A 15,845-nucleotide genomic window follows, 5' to 3' on the forward strand; every position below is an offset into this window, starting at 1 on the left:
TCCAATATTCCAACCGTATCAAATGTTAGTTCCTACAATGGGAAAAAGGCTTAGCAGTGGCTAGTGAAGCTTTGAGGAGGAACAGATGTCGAAAATAGTGGAGATTGGACTGTGTCATGAATCGAGTCGAAGTCTGATCCGAATGGATCTCTAGCTCTAGGTGGTTATTGGCAGCTGAACAAGCACTTGAGAGATTGTTTGAAGCTGACCAGTCGATTTCTGGTGGTGTTTTATTTGTTTGCTGATAAGTGATAGTGGCTTAGGGAGAGACAGTAACTAACGGGTGGAAGCTTTGGTTCGCAAGGCTTTCTTAAAAGATTTTTTTCTTTTTTTCAATACAGTAAACACAGGGAAATTTTCATGGGATAAAATCAAGGTTTTCAAGGCTTAGCAGTGGCTAGTGAAGCTTTGAGGAGGAACAGATGTCGAAAATAGTGGAGATTGGACTGTGTCATGAATCGAGTCGAAGTCTGATCCGAATGGATCTCTAGCTCTAGGTAGTTATTGGCAGCTGAAAAAGCACTTGAGAGATTGTTTGAAGCTGACCTGTCGATTTCTGGTGGTGTTTTGTTTGTTTGCAGATAAGTGATAGTGGCTTAGGGAGAGACGGTAACTAACGGGTGGAAGCTTTGGTTCGCAAGGCTTCTTAAAAGATTTTTTTCTTTTTTTCAATACAGTAAACACAAGGAAATTTTCAAGGGATAAAATCAAGGCTTTCAAACCCATCTCAGTTATCCAACGATGAAAACGGAAGGTTAAGGGTTTAAAGTTCAATTAAAAAAACGGAAAGTTAAGGATTTAAAGTTCAATTAAAGTCAAATTAAAATTTAATCAGTATATTATTAAATGAATATTTTAAAATTAATAATAATAATAATAATAATAATAATATTTTATAAATAATTATTAAAATAAATTTAGTTCAATTTTAATGTGTCTTTTTTTTGAAAATAACTTCAATTTTTAATTAAAATTTTGAACAATAATATTTAATTATTTATAATAAAGAAATATTTAAAAATAAAATTTTAGTAATAATAAATTTATTCATTTCAATGAAAAATAAGCATTAATATATAAAAATTATATAACATAGAAAAAAAATTATATACTTTTATTGTATAAAAAATAATAAAATAAAAATAATTTAATAATTCAATTTAATATTTTAATAAAATAAATTATTGATATTATTAATTATTTAAAATGCAAATGGGCGCAGTTAAGAATATTTTTATTTTTCTCTACCATAGTTATAGGTGTAAAAGAATGTTAAATTTGTCTTGATTAAAATGTTAAAACGTCTAGAGGGTTCACAGTGGTTCCAAGCTAGAGTCCTAGCACCTAGGGGTGGTCATGGTCTGGTTTTAAACTTGAATCAAACCAAAATTGATTCTATCAAAACCAGTCCAAAACCAATCAAAATCAGAATCGGTTTCGAACCGGACCGAAACTATCCTTCTGTAGCTTGGTTCAAGTTTATATTTTTCAAGAACCGTGAACCGGTGGTTCCAAACCGGATTGAACCGACAGTTCCGAACCGTAATAAATCGGTGATTTAAATACAAAAAAATTCAATAAATATTTTATCTCATTCCTAATTCATTTATATATATAATTAATTCTCTACACAATTATTTTCTACACTCTCTTCAATTCTTAATACTTTTTTAATTTCTCTCAAATTCTCTGAATAATTATTTTCTACACTCCTTTTAATTTTCAGTACTCTCTCATTTTTCCTACTTTATTATTTTATATACCCACTGAAATTTTCAATAATATCTCAATTACTTTGTTATTAGTTTATATCCTCAATAAAAATTTCAATACTCTATTTTATTTTTTTTTCTCTTTTATACTTTTTTAATTATCAATTATCATATAATTTAAAAAAAAAAGACAAGTAATAGAACTAGAAATTTTGATTTCTCTAAATTCTAAAGGGATACATAGACAAAATTAAGTTCATATACTTTTTGCTAATTTCTTTAAAATAATTAATTTAATCTCTAACTTTTTAATCAGGTTCAAGTCTTTACTTATTAAATTTTTCTTAAAGGCAAATTATTATTTTTTCTTTCTTTTCTTATTTTATTTTGATTGAAATATTTCTAAGAAAAATTAAATTATTTTTACAAATATAACTTAAATTCTGAATCAATAAAATTTTTCTCTAATTTTTTTTGTTTAAGCTACCCTTAAATTGCTCCTAAACCGCTCTCAAACCGTCCTTCAAACTATCTTGAATTGTCCTTTTTTGAGCCGCCCTTCAACCCGTTTTAAGCCGGGGCTTGAACCAGAACCGCGATTCATGAACCATCTTTCAAATCGTCCTCTAACGGTTTGGTTCAGGTTCTTGATTTCATTGAATCTAAACTGGCGGTTCAGAAACAATAACCAGTGGTTCCTGAACTGTGGCCACCCCTATTGGCACCACCCTTACAATGCTCTTTTTTTTTATTGAGTGAATTTGAAACCTGGTATGAGTTGGAAGCGTAGTTCAAACTTTATCGAGTTTTCGATTATCCAGTCAATTATACTAATTTGTTGAAAATGCAAGTTTGATTGCTAAATCAATCAGACCAAAGTTTGATTCCAGATCAAACTGATCCTACTAACCAACTAGTCTAGTTTGGATTTAACAACATTGGATAAAACAAATGAGTAGGATGTTTGGGATCTAATACCAAATTGGTGTAGAACCAATAGGTATTAGAAGATTTAGGGTGAGAAGCAAATTCTCATATTGTAGAGAAATTAATTCTCAATTTAATCAATATTCAATAACCATAATAAAATCTCTAATGCTCCATTTGTTTTATAGAAAATAACTTATATATAAAAAATGTTTCCATGAAAAATGTTTTCTAAAAAAATATTTTCCATGAAAATATTTTTCACTATTTAGTTAGAATGTTGAACTAGTTGTTTGTGTTTATGTTATGTATATATAAATATTTTCACGTTTTAATAAGATTATCAAAGTTTATACAATGGAAAATGACTTTTTTTTTTTAAATAGGAAGTTATTTTTCCTAAAAGTAACCTAGTTTTCCCTTTGATCAGGAGAATATTTCAAGTTGACCCATTTTCCTAAATTTTCTAAATGTTAAAAAATACAAAAAAATATGAAAATATTTTCTGTGAAACAAATAGAACCTAAATGAGTAAAAATTTTAGGCCTTATTCATAGAGTTTTATAACATTTACATTATGATTAGAATCCTATTTCCAAATCTTATTAGAATACTAAATAAAGCAAATTTTCTAAATAATTAAAGTACAATTTCCTAATAAATCTAATAGAATTCAACAAACAATAAATTCTAAACCTAATAAAATTCTTAAACTTTCTAACTATATAATTAATATAATTCCTAAGTATTGAGCGTGGGTCCCTTCTCATGAAGGGCACCCCAAATTGTGCAGTTAATTTTTTTTTATGAAAAAAAATAAAAAAAATTAAAATTCAACAAAAGCGGCTACTACGAAGTTCGGTAGCACGCAGACTGATAACATGTAATTCGAGTTTGCACATATTTTTAAAAGTTTAGGAAATCGGTGGTACGCAGTTTAGGATACGGAATTCAATTTTGAATTTTTATTCCTTTGCCTATAAATAAGCAGTGGCTTAACCATCTTTAGTAGCTCAAATTCCTTAAGGGTAGTCCAAAGCTTGTAGCTTTGAGAAAATTTTGAGAGAGTTTATTTGAGCTTTAGGAAAGTTTCATAAAATGGGCGCGATAAAAATAATAAGAAAATTATTGTGGGTGTTTTGAGAAACACTTTAAATGCCACTATTTTTGGGTTAATCTCTATTTGTAATAATAAAAGATTTAGTTAGAGTTTGGCCCATAAACTAGCCCAAAATTTAGGGTGAACCATGTTAAATTGTTGTTTATCATTTTATTAATTATTGCTGTAGTATTTAATTTCCGCTGTAAGTGGTATCAGAGTTTTTATCCTAACTTGGTATCAAAGCCTCTAGTTCATGTTTGAAGTACTGCAAAGATGGAGGCAAGGACAACTAAGTTGATTAATTTAAATGGCACAAATTACCACATTTTGGAGAAACTAAATGAAGGATCTCCTGTTTGTGATAAAATTGCATTTGTCAGTGTTTAATACAACTAAACTCAAAGACAAAACAAACGAGGAATGGGCATTTAAGCATGAACAAGTGTGTGGTTTCATCTGACAGTTTGACGAAGATAATGTGTACAACCACATTTGCAATGAGACTCATGCCCAAATGTTATGGAATAAACTTGAGAAGTTATACACTTCAAAGATCGGCAACAATAAATTAATTTACTTGACAATGTTGATGCAAGTAAAATACAGGAAGGTTCTTGTGTAGTAGATTGCTCTTATGGTGCTTGCTTCTTCTTTACTAGAGTCTTGGGAGACTTTGAAAGTGTCACTTACAAATTATGCACTAAATGTTGTAGTAAATATGGAATCCATCAAGAGTAGTGTTCTAAAGGAAGAGATGAGATGGAGAACATAGAATTTAGCCTCTTTAGTATAGTCAGACATCTTGACTACATATTCCAAAGGAAGGAGCCTAACGAGGGGTTAGAATCCCAAAAGCAAGAAAAAAGGAAAGTTAAACAAAGATGCAAATATTGAGTGCCATCACTATAAGAAAAAAGGACATATTAAAATGTTCTATGAAAAGTTCATAAATGACTAAGAAATGAAAAGGGCAAGGATGACATCAATGGTGATGAATGATCAAATGCCATTGATGATGAGTTCAGTGTTGTTTATGATGATGACATAGTCAATCTGATGACCCAAAGCCTAATTGGTTATTAACAGTGGTGCAACCATTCATGCTACATCTCAGAAAGAGTTCTCATCTTACACATTAGGAGATTATGGAGTCATTAAAATGGAAATTGACAATCTGTCAAAAGTTATTGACAAAGGAGATGTATGTTTGATGATGGAGAATGGCACGAGATTAGTCCTCAGAGATGTTAGGCATATTCCAAATATGTGATTGAATTTGATCTCTATAGGTAGGCTTGATGATAAAGGTTTCTGCAATACCTTCATGAATGGCAAATGGAAGCTGACCAAAGGATCCTTGGTGGTGGCCAGAGGCATAAAGCACTCAAAAGCTTTATGTGATGCAGGCAAATTTCTCTAGTGATATTGTGAGTACATTGGAGAATAATAACACAGCTAAATTATGGCATAAATGACTCAGTCATATAAGCATGAAAGGGATTACACATTTAGTGCAAAAGAATGTGTTATTCGAAGTAAAATAAGTGCACCTAAAGAAGTGTGTTGATTGCCTAGCAAAAAAGCATAATATAGTTGCCTTTAGGAGTTTTCCTCCTTCTAGAATGAAAAACTTATTGGATATGGTATAATTAGACTTGTATGGGCCAATGCCAAAGTCACTTTGTGGTGCTCAATACTTTATGAATTTGATTGATGATTATTCTAGGAAGATGTGAGCATACACTCTGAAGTCAAAGGATTGAGTGCTAAATATCTTCAAACAATTTCTAGCCTTAATTAAGAGATAGTCTGGGAAAAAGCTTAAGTGCATCCTGACAAACAATGGTGGTGAATACATAAGACCGTTTGATGACTATTGCAGAAGTCATGGTATTCGACATTAGACAATACCTCCAAAGACGACTCAATTAAATGGCTTGGCTAAGAAGATGAATAAGATTTTGATAGAGAGAGTGAGGTGCTTACTCTCACATGCAAAGTTGCCTAAGACTTTCTAGGGTGAAGCATTGTTTACAGTTGTACATGTGTTAAACCTTTCACCATGTATTCCTTTATAAAGCTTCATAAAATGTAAGATCGAGAAAGAATGTTTCATATGATCATTTGCGAGTCTTTAGATGCAAGGGATTCGTGCATATTCCCAAGGATGAAAAATCCAAACTTGATGTCAAAACATGATAGTGTGTATTTACAGGCTATGGCCAAGATCAACTTGGGTACAGGTTTTATGATCTAGTCTAAAAAAGTTTATAAGGAGTCCTGATGCTCTGTTTGTTAAAGATCATAACATTAAGGCTATTGACAAGGTTCAGAAGGCCATTTCAGAATTTGATGATGACTCTATAAACTTAGATTCAATCCCCCCAACAACGGTGCTAACAGAGGTGGGAGATGACATTCAAGATGATCCAATTGATATTGATGATGCTCCTATTGATGATGAACCAAATGATAAAGGTGTTTACATTCAACCACCAACACCTATGGTTTCTCCAGTTCCATTGAGGAGATCTGATAGAACTAGACAACGTTCTACCAGATACCATAGCGATGAGTATGTGTTGCTAACCGATGGGGGAGAACCTGAAAGCTTTAAAGAAATTATAAATGAAGAACACAAGCAAAAATGGCTTAAGGCCATGCAGGATGAGATGAAATCCTTACATGAGAATAGAACATTTAAGCTAGTAAAGTTGCTAAAAGGCAAGAGAGCTTTGAAAAATCAATGGGTGTTTAGGATCAAACATGAAGATCCATCCCTAATTCAAAGCTAGGCTACTTGTTAATGGATTCAACCAAAGAAAGGGTATTGATTTTGATGAGATTTTTTCACTGGAGGTGAAAATGACATCCATTCATACAGTGTAGGGGTTAATAGCTAATCTCAACCTGGAGGTTGAGCAAATGGATGTAAAAACTGCCTTCTTTCAGGATGAGTTGGAAGGATAAATATACATAGAGCAGCTAGAGGTTTTAACGAGAAAGGGAAAGAGGACTATGTTTACAAGTTGGAAAAAAGTTTATATGGCTAGAAATAAGCACCAAGATAGTGGTACAGGAAGTTTGAGTCTATTATGGGGGAGCAAGGTTATAGAAAGACTATTTTAGATCATTGTACTTTTTATCAGAATTTCTCTGATGAGATTTTATTAGTCTTTTGCTCTATGGGGATGATATTCGAGAATCAGCAGTTTGAAGAAGAAGCTAAGTAAGTCCTTTGCATTGAAAGACTAGAGGCTAGCAAAGGGATTACTTGGCATGAAAATGATCAAAGACAGAAATGCCAAAAAGATATGGCTGTCAAAAGAGAAGTACATTGAGAAAGTACTTTAGAAGTTTAATATGGATAAAGCTAAAGTGGTTAGTTGTCCTCTTGCTAATCACTTTATTCTGAGTTTGAAGCAAAGCCTTTCTACAAATATGGGGAAGGAAGAGCTGGATAAGGTCTCATATGGTTCAACAGTTGGAAATTTGATATATGCCATGGTGTGTGTGGGGCCAAATATTGCTCACTTAGATGGAGTAATGAGTTAGTTCCTTTCAAATACTGGAAAGGAACATTGGGCTATAGTGAAATGGATTTTAAGATATCTTCGTGGAACTTCAAAAATATATTTATATTTTGGAGATTCTAATCCTGTGCTAGTTGGTTACACAGATGGAGATATGGCTAGCGATGTTAACTTGAGAAAGTCTACATCAAGATATCTAATTTTAGTTGTAGGGTGAGCCGTGTAATATAAGTTAAGATTACAAGAATGTGTTGATCTATCCACTACTAAAGCAGAGTTTATTGCTGTAACAAAAATATGTAAAGAGTTGCTATAAATGAAAAAGTTCTTAAAAGAACTTGTTGTCCATCAGGAAAAGTATTATTTGTTCTGTGATAGTCAGAATGCTATTCACCTTGGAAAGAATTTCTCCTTCCATTCAAAATCCAAGCATATTGATGTGAGATATCATTGGATCAGAAATGCGTTGGAGAAGAAGTAGTTGCTACTTGAGAATATGCATACATATGAGAATGGTGGAGCCCTCTATGTTGTCGAGAGAGGGAGAACTGTTGAGCGTGGGTCGCTCCTCATGAGAATTGTGGAGCCCTCCACAAATTGTACAACTAGTTTTTTCTAAACAAAATAAAAAAAATTCAAAAGTCAAAAAAGCAACTACCACAAATTCGGTAGTATGTAGACACACAATTCGAGATTGCACATATTTTAAAAGTTAAGAAAATCAGTGTTATGTTAGCCAGGATAGGGAATTCAATTTGAATTTGCATTCCTTTGCCTATAAATAGGCAATAGCTCAACCATCTTTAGTAGCTGAAATTCCTAAAGGGTAATTCAAAGCTTGTAACTTTGAGTAAATTTTGAGAGAGTTTATGTGCGCTTTAGGAAAGTTTTCTAAATTATTGTGGATGTTTTGAGAAACACTTTGAGTTTCACTATTTTTTAGTTAATCTCATTTGTAAAACTCTCTTGTACTTACGTGAAAGATTTATTAAGAATTTGGCCCGTAAATGTAACTTCAAATTCAAGGTGAAACATGTTAAATTATTGTATGTCATTTTATTAATTATTATTGTAGTATTTAATTTATGCTGCAAATGATATTAGAGTTTTGAACCAAAAAGTTGTATTTGAGCTTTCATCCCAACACTGAATTTATTTCTCTATCAATACTACATCACTGTCACACCTTACCCCTCTGTAAGGCATAACATGATCCCGTAGAATACCTAATGAACTACTGAACTTTACCTACCGATAACTCATTAAGTACCCTACAAGGGATTTTAAAATAATTTTCTTACTTCTTGGAAGTGGTGAACATTTTCTAATAGGTATTAAAAACATTTAATTGGAGTTTGAAAACTAGTTAGAATTTTTATCCATTTTTATTTGTCCGCAAATTTTAAAAAAATTTCGACGAAGTACCGTCTGTATTTTAAGAAAATAGTTTTTAAAAAACCTGTAAAAATACTTCCAATGATTCTTTTTCATCAAACTCACTACTACCTCAACACAATTCAATATCATTTCAATTGTCATAAAAAACAATACTCAATAATTCCATTCATATTTCATTATAATAAATTCACTTTACATTAATCAACCAAAATACTATTATTACAAACTCTATACAACTGCTCATGACCAGTTATTACATGTACATACATTTATAAATATCAAAATAAATATTATAAACAGGGTATAAAATATGCCCGATAGAACTTCAGGGGGTATAGCTCCAAGATCTTCAGCAGCTCACTCTATTGCTCCTCTAGTCTCTATATCTGTGACAGCAATATTAGCCATCGCTGAGTACTATGACTCAGTGGTGCACAACATACTAAAAATAACAGTTTATGCATAATTTAAATCACATTTATTTAAATATTAGACTGAACATGAAAAACATATACAAAACATGATTTATAAATTTTTAGTCCAAACAATCTCATTTAGGAAATCTCAAAACGAATTTCATAAAAATACACAGTTAAATTATGCCATTAGAAACAATATTCATCTCAATAGCCAAAGGCTTATGAGAAATCACAAGGCTAGCTAGCTTAAATATATGGATATCTATTCAATTTCTTCCTCTACTGGCACACACCTCAATACTTCAGCCAGAGAATGAATCAAAATTCAAAACTATTTCTTCCCACTAGTCATGCTAGTGAGGTATTCAAATATATGGTCATGACACTGTGGTTTCAAAACTATCTTAACAATTTACTAAACATTTATTGCCATTTCAAACATATATAAGTAAACTTTCAACAATTTAAGTCAAAAGCATAATAAACATTTCAATACAATTAATTCATAATTTAATATCACAATTCATTCAAAACAATTTGTAGAAGAACATTTACAGAAATTTCTATGTTGTGCACAAACCTTATGCGAGTCGCCTCTTGGCCTTGACTCAATGCCTCAGGTTCTTTCCCAGTATTCTTTTCAACTGAAACACACAGTTTCACAGTGTTTCAGTATCACTATTTATCATAAGTCCAAAAATGAATTCAAATCTACTTATACCTAGCTTTAATATGCTAAACTTAACGTTCTTTAAAATTTGTATTTCGGGGTTACTATTCACGACACTATTCAAGCAAATTTGTTGACTTTCTAATGCTTAATAGGTATGGAAATTCTTATTTCATCCACATACCACATTTTGGTTACCTAATTTGTAGGTTTTGGTTGTTTTCTCAAATCTTAAGTCTTTTAGGCACAAATTTCAAATTTTCAGTTTTGGTATTCAGTCTTGCACTATTCCATTGGTCATATTTCTGTGATAATTTGGCTAAGTTTTCCTTATAGAAGTTGTTCCTTATTGTCTTAAATTTATTTCTCTTTTTGAATCACTCCATTTGGAGTTTTGTAGCCCAAGTTATAGCCATTTCAACATGGTTGGCCGGATTTGGTTTTACCCAGAATTCTGGGCAAATTCTGGATTTTGGCAATTTTTGTGGTTGACTGCAGGTAGATTTTCAAATAGGTTATGGTCAAAATTTGGGTTTATTTTCTTCATAAAAGTTGTAGAGCTATGTCTCAGCTTTCTACTGGTAAAATTTCAGGTCATTTAGACCTTTCTAGACCAAGTTATGGTCATTTGCGTAACTACTATTCATTTGGTCACTTTTGTACAGGTCAGTTTGCCTTATCCAGCTTTGGCTAATTTGTTCACTAAGTTATGGTCACTTTCTGGGCATGATTCCGAAATGAAAAATGTGCCATTTTGTGTTTAGTTTCATTCCCAATTAGCCTCACACCAATTGGGTTGGTAAATTTTCAATTTTGGTCCCTAAAAGGGACCTTGGTCATGCTGCCTGCAGAATGGCCATAACCAATCCGAATTCAAACTTAATTCTAACACTTCCTACACATCACAATTGGTCATACATGACCATTTCTCAACTCCAGCAAGGTCAAACACATCATTTGGCTAATTCTTACATTTTTCCTCCCAAAACCCTAGGTACTAAAACCCTAATTTCCATGCTTAGCTCAATTGATGAAATCTAAATGCATATTTAGTACTTGTATACTCATTTACACTTAACTACTTAATTATTTGCATCAAAATCACTCAACCCTAGTTCACTACCTCTAGGTCGAAATTCATATATAGTCCCTTAACCATGTTTTCGTTTGGTTAGTTTAAATTTTCTCATAATTTACATACCTACACATGAAGTATATCTAGGAAAGGAAGAGTTAAACACTAATCTTTCTTTGATTTCCACCTCTACAATTTCCTCTCTTTTCTTCCTTTCTTTTCTTCCTCAACCTCCTTGCCTAGTGTAGTTTAGAAGTTTTCTTTAGGGTTTAGGGTTAAAACTTATGGGACAAAACTAAGTTTTTCAAGCTTTAAAAGCTTGTTAATGGTGGAACAATGGGGAAGAGGGAAGTCGACATTTGTGAGGGGAGAAGAAAATGATGGCTTTTTTTTTTTTTTACTTTTCCTTTATTTGTTTTTAAATCTTAATTAATACACATTTATCCTACAAATTTTCAATATTTAATTATTAGGTTTATTGCATCATGCATGATGTCATGCATGATGTAAGTAGCTTTTTTTTTTCTTTTATTTATTTATTTATTTATTTTTCCTTAGTTCTTCAATTTAATTCTTAATCCTGAAATTTTTTTTTCTCCAATTTTATTAGATAGTTAGATCAGGAGCCAGCTCTAGGGGTGAATTGACCAAATTGCCCATCGCCGGTTCGATCCTATTTATAAATAATTCAATATTTCTTTCGAATCTCTGACCTAATTATTTGACCGGCTTAACAATTTTTTTTTGTGATTTTCTCTTTTCCACTGTGTTCGCAATAGTCCTAAGGACCGCGGCGTCACATTTTACTATTCAAAATTTGAGTTTAAATCGACCTCGCAGTCCTTCCCGAGAAGGTCACCCATCGTTGTGACTCTCGCCTCATTTAACTTCTTGTGTTCTATTTTTCTTATTTATACTTAACCATTTGACAATTACTAATTATTTATTTTCAGGGCTTATCTAGTTGTCTTAGATGTGGTTCTAATCCCCTTAATTATCCAGACTGACACCGATCACCGGAATAGTGAAATATACCAGGCTATACAAATCGAGGTGTTACAATCACATGCAATCATTTGTATATAGTTTATCCTATTTTCAACTACTCCAAGTGAGAACTCTGAAGGCATGGAAGCATGGATTTAAGGGCATTAAAGTATTGAATTTTAAAATTTTATCTAAGGTTACATGCAACATGTAAGTGAGTTATGGTCTTAAAAGACTTCAAATGCCCTATTGCATACCAAAACACCCTTTTGGCACACACTAAGAGCTCATTTGTCATTTAAGATTGTGAATTAATAAATTAATTCATTAAACCCTAACTAATGGGAGAGTTGAATTCAACTAACCTCCAAGGCACTGAATCAAACTATCTTACTCCCTTTGGGTGTAACACCCCGAACCTCCGAGTTATGAGTAGTACCATTTTTGGTCAGTGACTAGTACTATTCAAAGACACCTTGAGGACCAAAAATAAATAGAAAATTAATTGAGATAGACACAAAAAAAATTCAAGTGACCCAAAAATATAAAGACTCACTGGGTATATTGAAAAAGAGGGATTATGACCCGATGAGGGGCATTTCGGTCAATTCACCTCAAGAGTTGACTTTTGACTAAAATGTTAATTAATTTAAGTGAAATTAATGAATTGAATTATGGAATAATTTTTTTTAGGAAAAGAATTCAAGTATAAAGTGAAAGGAAAATAAAAGAAACAGAAATCTAGAATTTTAAGTCCTTTTTGACCCAATTAAAATTTTAGGACCAATGGGCTTTGGACAACTCAATTAAAATTAATTAAATAAATCAAAAATTGGGATAAGTATAAAAGGAAGCCATCATCTTCCTCCCTGCCTCATTTAGTTGCCCCCCACACACACCTCCTCTCCCTCTCTTTTATTTCTTCTTTCTTCACTCTTCCACTTACAATCTCTCTCAACCCATGATCTCCCCACTTGTCCTCCATGGGTTTTCCATCTAATTGGTAGAGAACATCAAATTAATCTTTGATTTAGAGATTAAAAGTAAGGGGAAACAAGAAATTAGAAGAAAATTGAAGATTTGGGGAGTTGGAAGGAAGTCATCAAAAGGTAAGTTCTTTAATGCTCATTTAGTTATACAAACCTTAAATTAAGTTAGATTATGATGAAATTTCATAAGAAAATGTGTATGGAATCTGAACTAGGGTTTTGGCCAAATTGGAGAAAAGTTAGGGTTTGATGTCTTTGAATGAAATTGATGATGAGATTAAGCTTAGTTGAAGTAATATACATGATTGGGGCAAAGAAATTGCATGAAATATGTATAAATTTAATTATGGGAGATTAGGGTTCATGGAAAAATTAGAGCTTTGGTGCTAGAGTGAAATTGGCGTGTGTAGTGTTAAATTATTATCATTTGAGGTTTATTTAGTTTGAATTGACATTAGGTTGATGAATGGAAGTAATGAAATGGTAGGATTAGGGAAAATTGCAAACTTTGGTGTTTAAAAATTGTAGATTTTATGCTAGGAAGTGCCATTATTGTGTTAATGCTAAATTTTAGTCATTTTGGGTGAATTAAATGTGATTTGAGGTTGGTTAGTGGGAATAATTGAAGAAATGAAAATTTGAACCTATGGTAGAATTTGCACACTGAGTTCAGTGTGTTTGACAGCCCATAAATTAAGCTACACAACTCCAATTGGTGTGAAACCAATTGAAAATGAAACTTAAGACATAGGGCTAGAATTTTCATGAAGAGACCCAACCTAGAAACTGCCCAGAAATTGCCTAAAACTTGGCTTGAACTTGGAGACAAAATTCTAGAACCTGCAGAATTAGGCACGTGAATAGTAAATTTTACATGGCCATAACTCATTCTAGAAAACTCTAATTTAGGTGATTCTTGAACTGATAGAAACTTAAAACACAGTAGAACATTTCATATGAAGAACTTAAGGCTAAATTATGAACTTAACTCAATCAAATTGTTAAGCAAAGTTGAATCACCAAATCTGCAGAAAATTTGGAAATCTGTAGATTGACCATATGAACAGTAAACTTTGTATGGCCATAACTCTCTCTAGAAAACTTCAATTTAGGCGATTCTTGAACTAATGGAAACCTAAGACATAGTAGAACATTTCGTGTGAAGAAAATTAGACCAAATTATGGACTTAACTTTATCAAATTGCTGAACGAAGTTGGATCGTTAAATATGCCAGAACTGAAACTGCAGGGTGAATAGTAACGTAAACAGTAACCGTATTTTAGTGATAACTTGAGCTACACAGCTTTGAATTAGGCGATTCAAAAAGGAAAATAAAGTTAAGACCCAGATGAACAATTTTCATGAAGAACACCTCACCAAATTTTGATCGAAATTAGGTAAAAATTGGGGCACCAAGCTGTCCAAAACTAAAATTTTCTAAAATTTGCAAAGCTAACTTGGGATGCATTAGACATGCATGTAATGAGTTTTAAGCAACAATTGAGATTGGTATTGAGGTATTCTATTTGTTTATTTTCAGTAGAAAAAGAAGTTGAAACGGACAAGGAATAGTGAGTAAAGAGAAAGGAGAGCATTGAAGGTTTGTGCACAACGAACCTTTTTCTTTGTTTTAACTTTGTAAATTGATTTGAATGAGTTTGATTTGATATAAGTTTATTTTGAATAAAGTATAGTTTTTCTCTTTCATTTGAGAAATTTGTGTGTTGCTACCCCTTTTATGGGTTTTATGATGATTTGAATATGTTATTATTTTGCAAACGTGATTATTGATTTTGAAACTCATGAAAGTTGTTTTGAAATGACAGTTAGCATAACAGTCCCTTCGGAACTCCCCAGTAGTAATGACTATTTGATATGATTATGTCTCCCATTAATAATGTTAGTGGGGTAAGACTACGTGAGTACTCATTAGCTAGCTAGCCCTTCCCTCATTAATAATGGTTAGTGAGGTTGAGATTGCTTTGTCATGGTGTACAACACGACACTGATCGTGAAATTTTGTGTCATGGCCTGAACTGTGTGTTGATGTTGGCAACACTAATGCTTTGTGAATTGTGATTTTTGAAGTGTGATTTCTCATTTGAAATGTTATTCCAATAAATGGCTCTTATGGACTTAGAACTATTGTGAAGTTTTCATGCTTAGGAAAAATATGATTTATTAGGCTTTGACAAATTGTATTTTACCTTAAGTTTTAAAGTTATTAGTTGTGCACCAGTGAGTGATATACTCAACGATAGCTTCTTTATGCTGTCGTAGGTAAGGGAAAGGAGAAAGCTGCCAAGTGAGAGACTTGGAAGCAGCATTTTGGTATTGATTGTGGGTATTTACGTTAGGTATACCCTTGTGATTCCTTTGGATGTATTTTGTACTTATATGTATGGATGTACGGATATTGAGCAGTTTGTATTAAAAAGCACTACATTACTAAAGTATTTTGAGTTTGTAACTATTTGTATTTTATTTTAAGACTTATGAAAATGTAACTTTTGCAATATTTAGTCTATCATTATTTTCAATGAATGTTTACATAGAATTTTAATTATTCTCATGCAGTTTTCCTCAAAAGAATTGATAAGATAAAAAGCTATGGTTGTTTTAAAATCCTTTGTAGCATAACTAATAGGTTATCGGTAGGTGGAGTTTGGTAATTCATTAGGTATGCTACGAGAACATGTCATGCCTTACTAGGGATAAAGTGTGACATTGGGTGCTCCTAGGACTCCAATTGTTGTCCCTCTACCTTGTCTACCACAAGCTGACCAATGGTAGTCGCAAAAGTGTCTTCAAAGCCTTGCCAACCACTTGAATTTGAGGTTTTATGCTTTAGTGATGGTGTAAAGATGTATAGGGGATTAGAAAAACTTTCTACCAATTTTCATTCAAAAGAAATCATGGTTTTCCCTTTTGACTTAATTAAGAAATGAAGAAGGGAGAGAGGATGCCTTGTTGCCGTCCAAAATGGGAAGAGGATGAAGAAGTTGAAGTTCTTCTTCTTTCTTCATTTATAT

At 32.3% G+C, this 15,845-nt stretch overlaps 1 protein-coding gene across 1 annotated transcript in view; it reads left to right on the forward strand.

The window, feature by feature from the left end:
- LOC110639156 (WAT1-related protein At3g28050-like) overlaps positions 1-15,331 on the forward strand; it is a 31,942-nt gene extending 16,611 nt beyond the window's left edge. Inside the window, exon 7 of the mRNA XM_058136429.1 lies at positions 15,094-15,331. Within this exon, the coding sequence (XP_057992412.1) occupies positions 15,094-15,097 (4 nt within the window). The 3' untranslated portion in view covers positions 15,098-15,331. The remainder of the gene's footprint in view (positions 1-15,093) is intronic.
- The last annotated feature ends 514 nt before the right edge of the window (positions 15,332-15,845 follow it).

This window comes from Hevea brasiliensis, chromosome 15, assembly GCF_030052815.1.
Source record: "Hevea brasiliensis isolate MT/VB/25A 57/8 chromosome 15, ASM3005281v1, whole genome shotgun sequence".
NCBI lineage: Eukaryota > Viridiplantae > Streptophyta > Magnoliopsida > Malpighiales > Euphorbiaceae > Hevea > Hevea brasiliensis.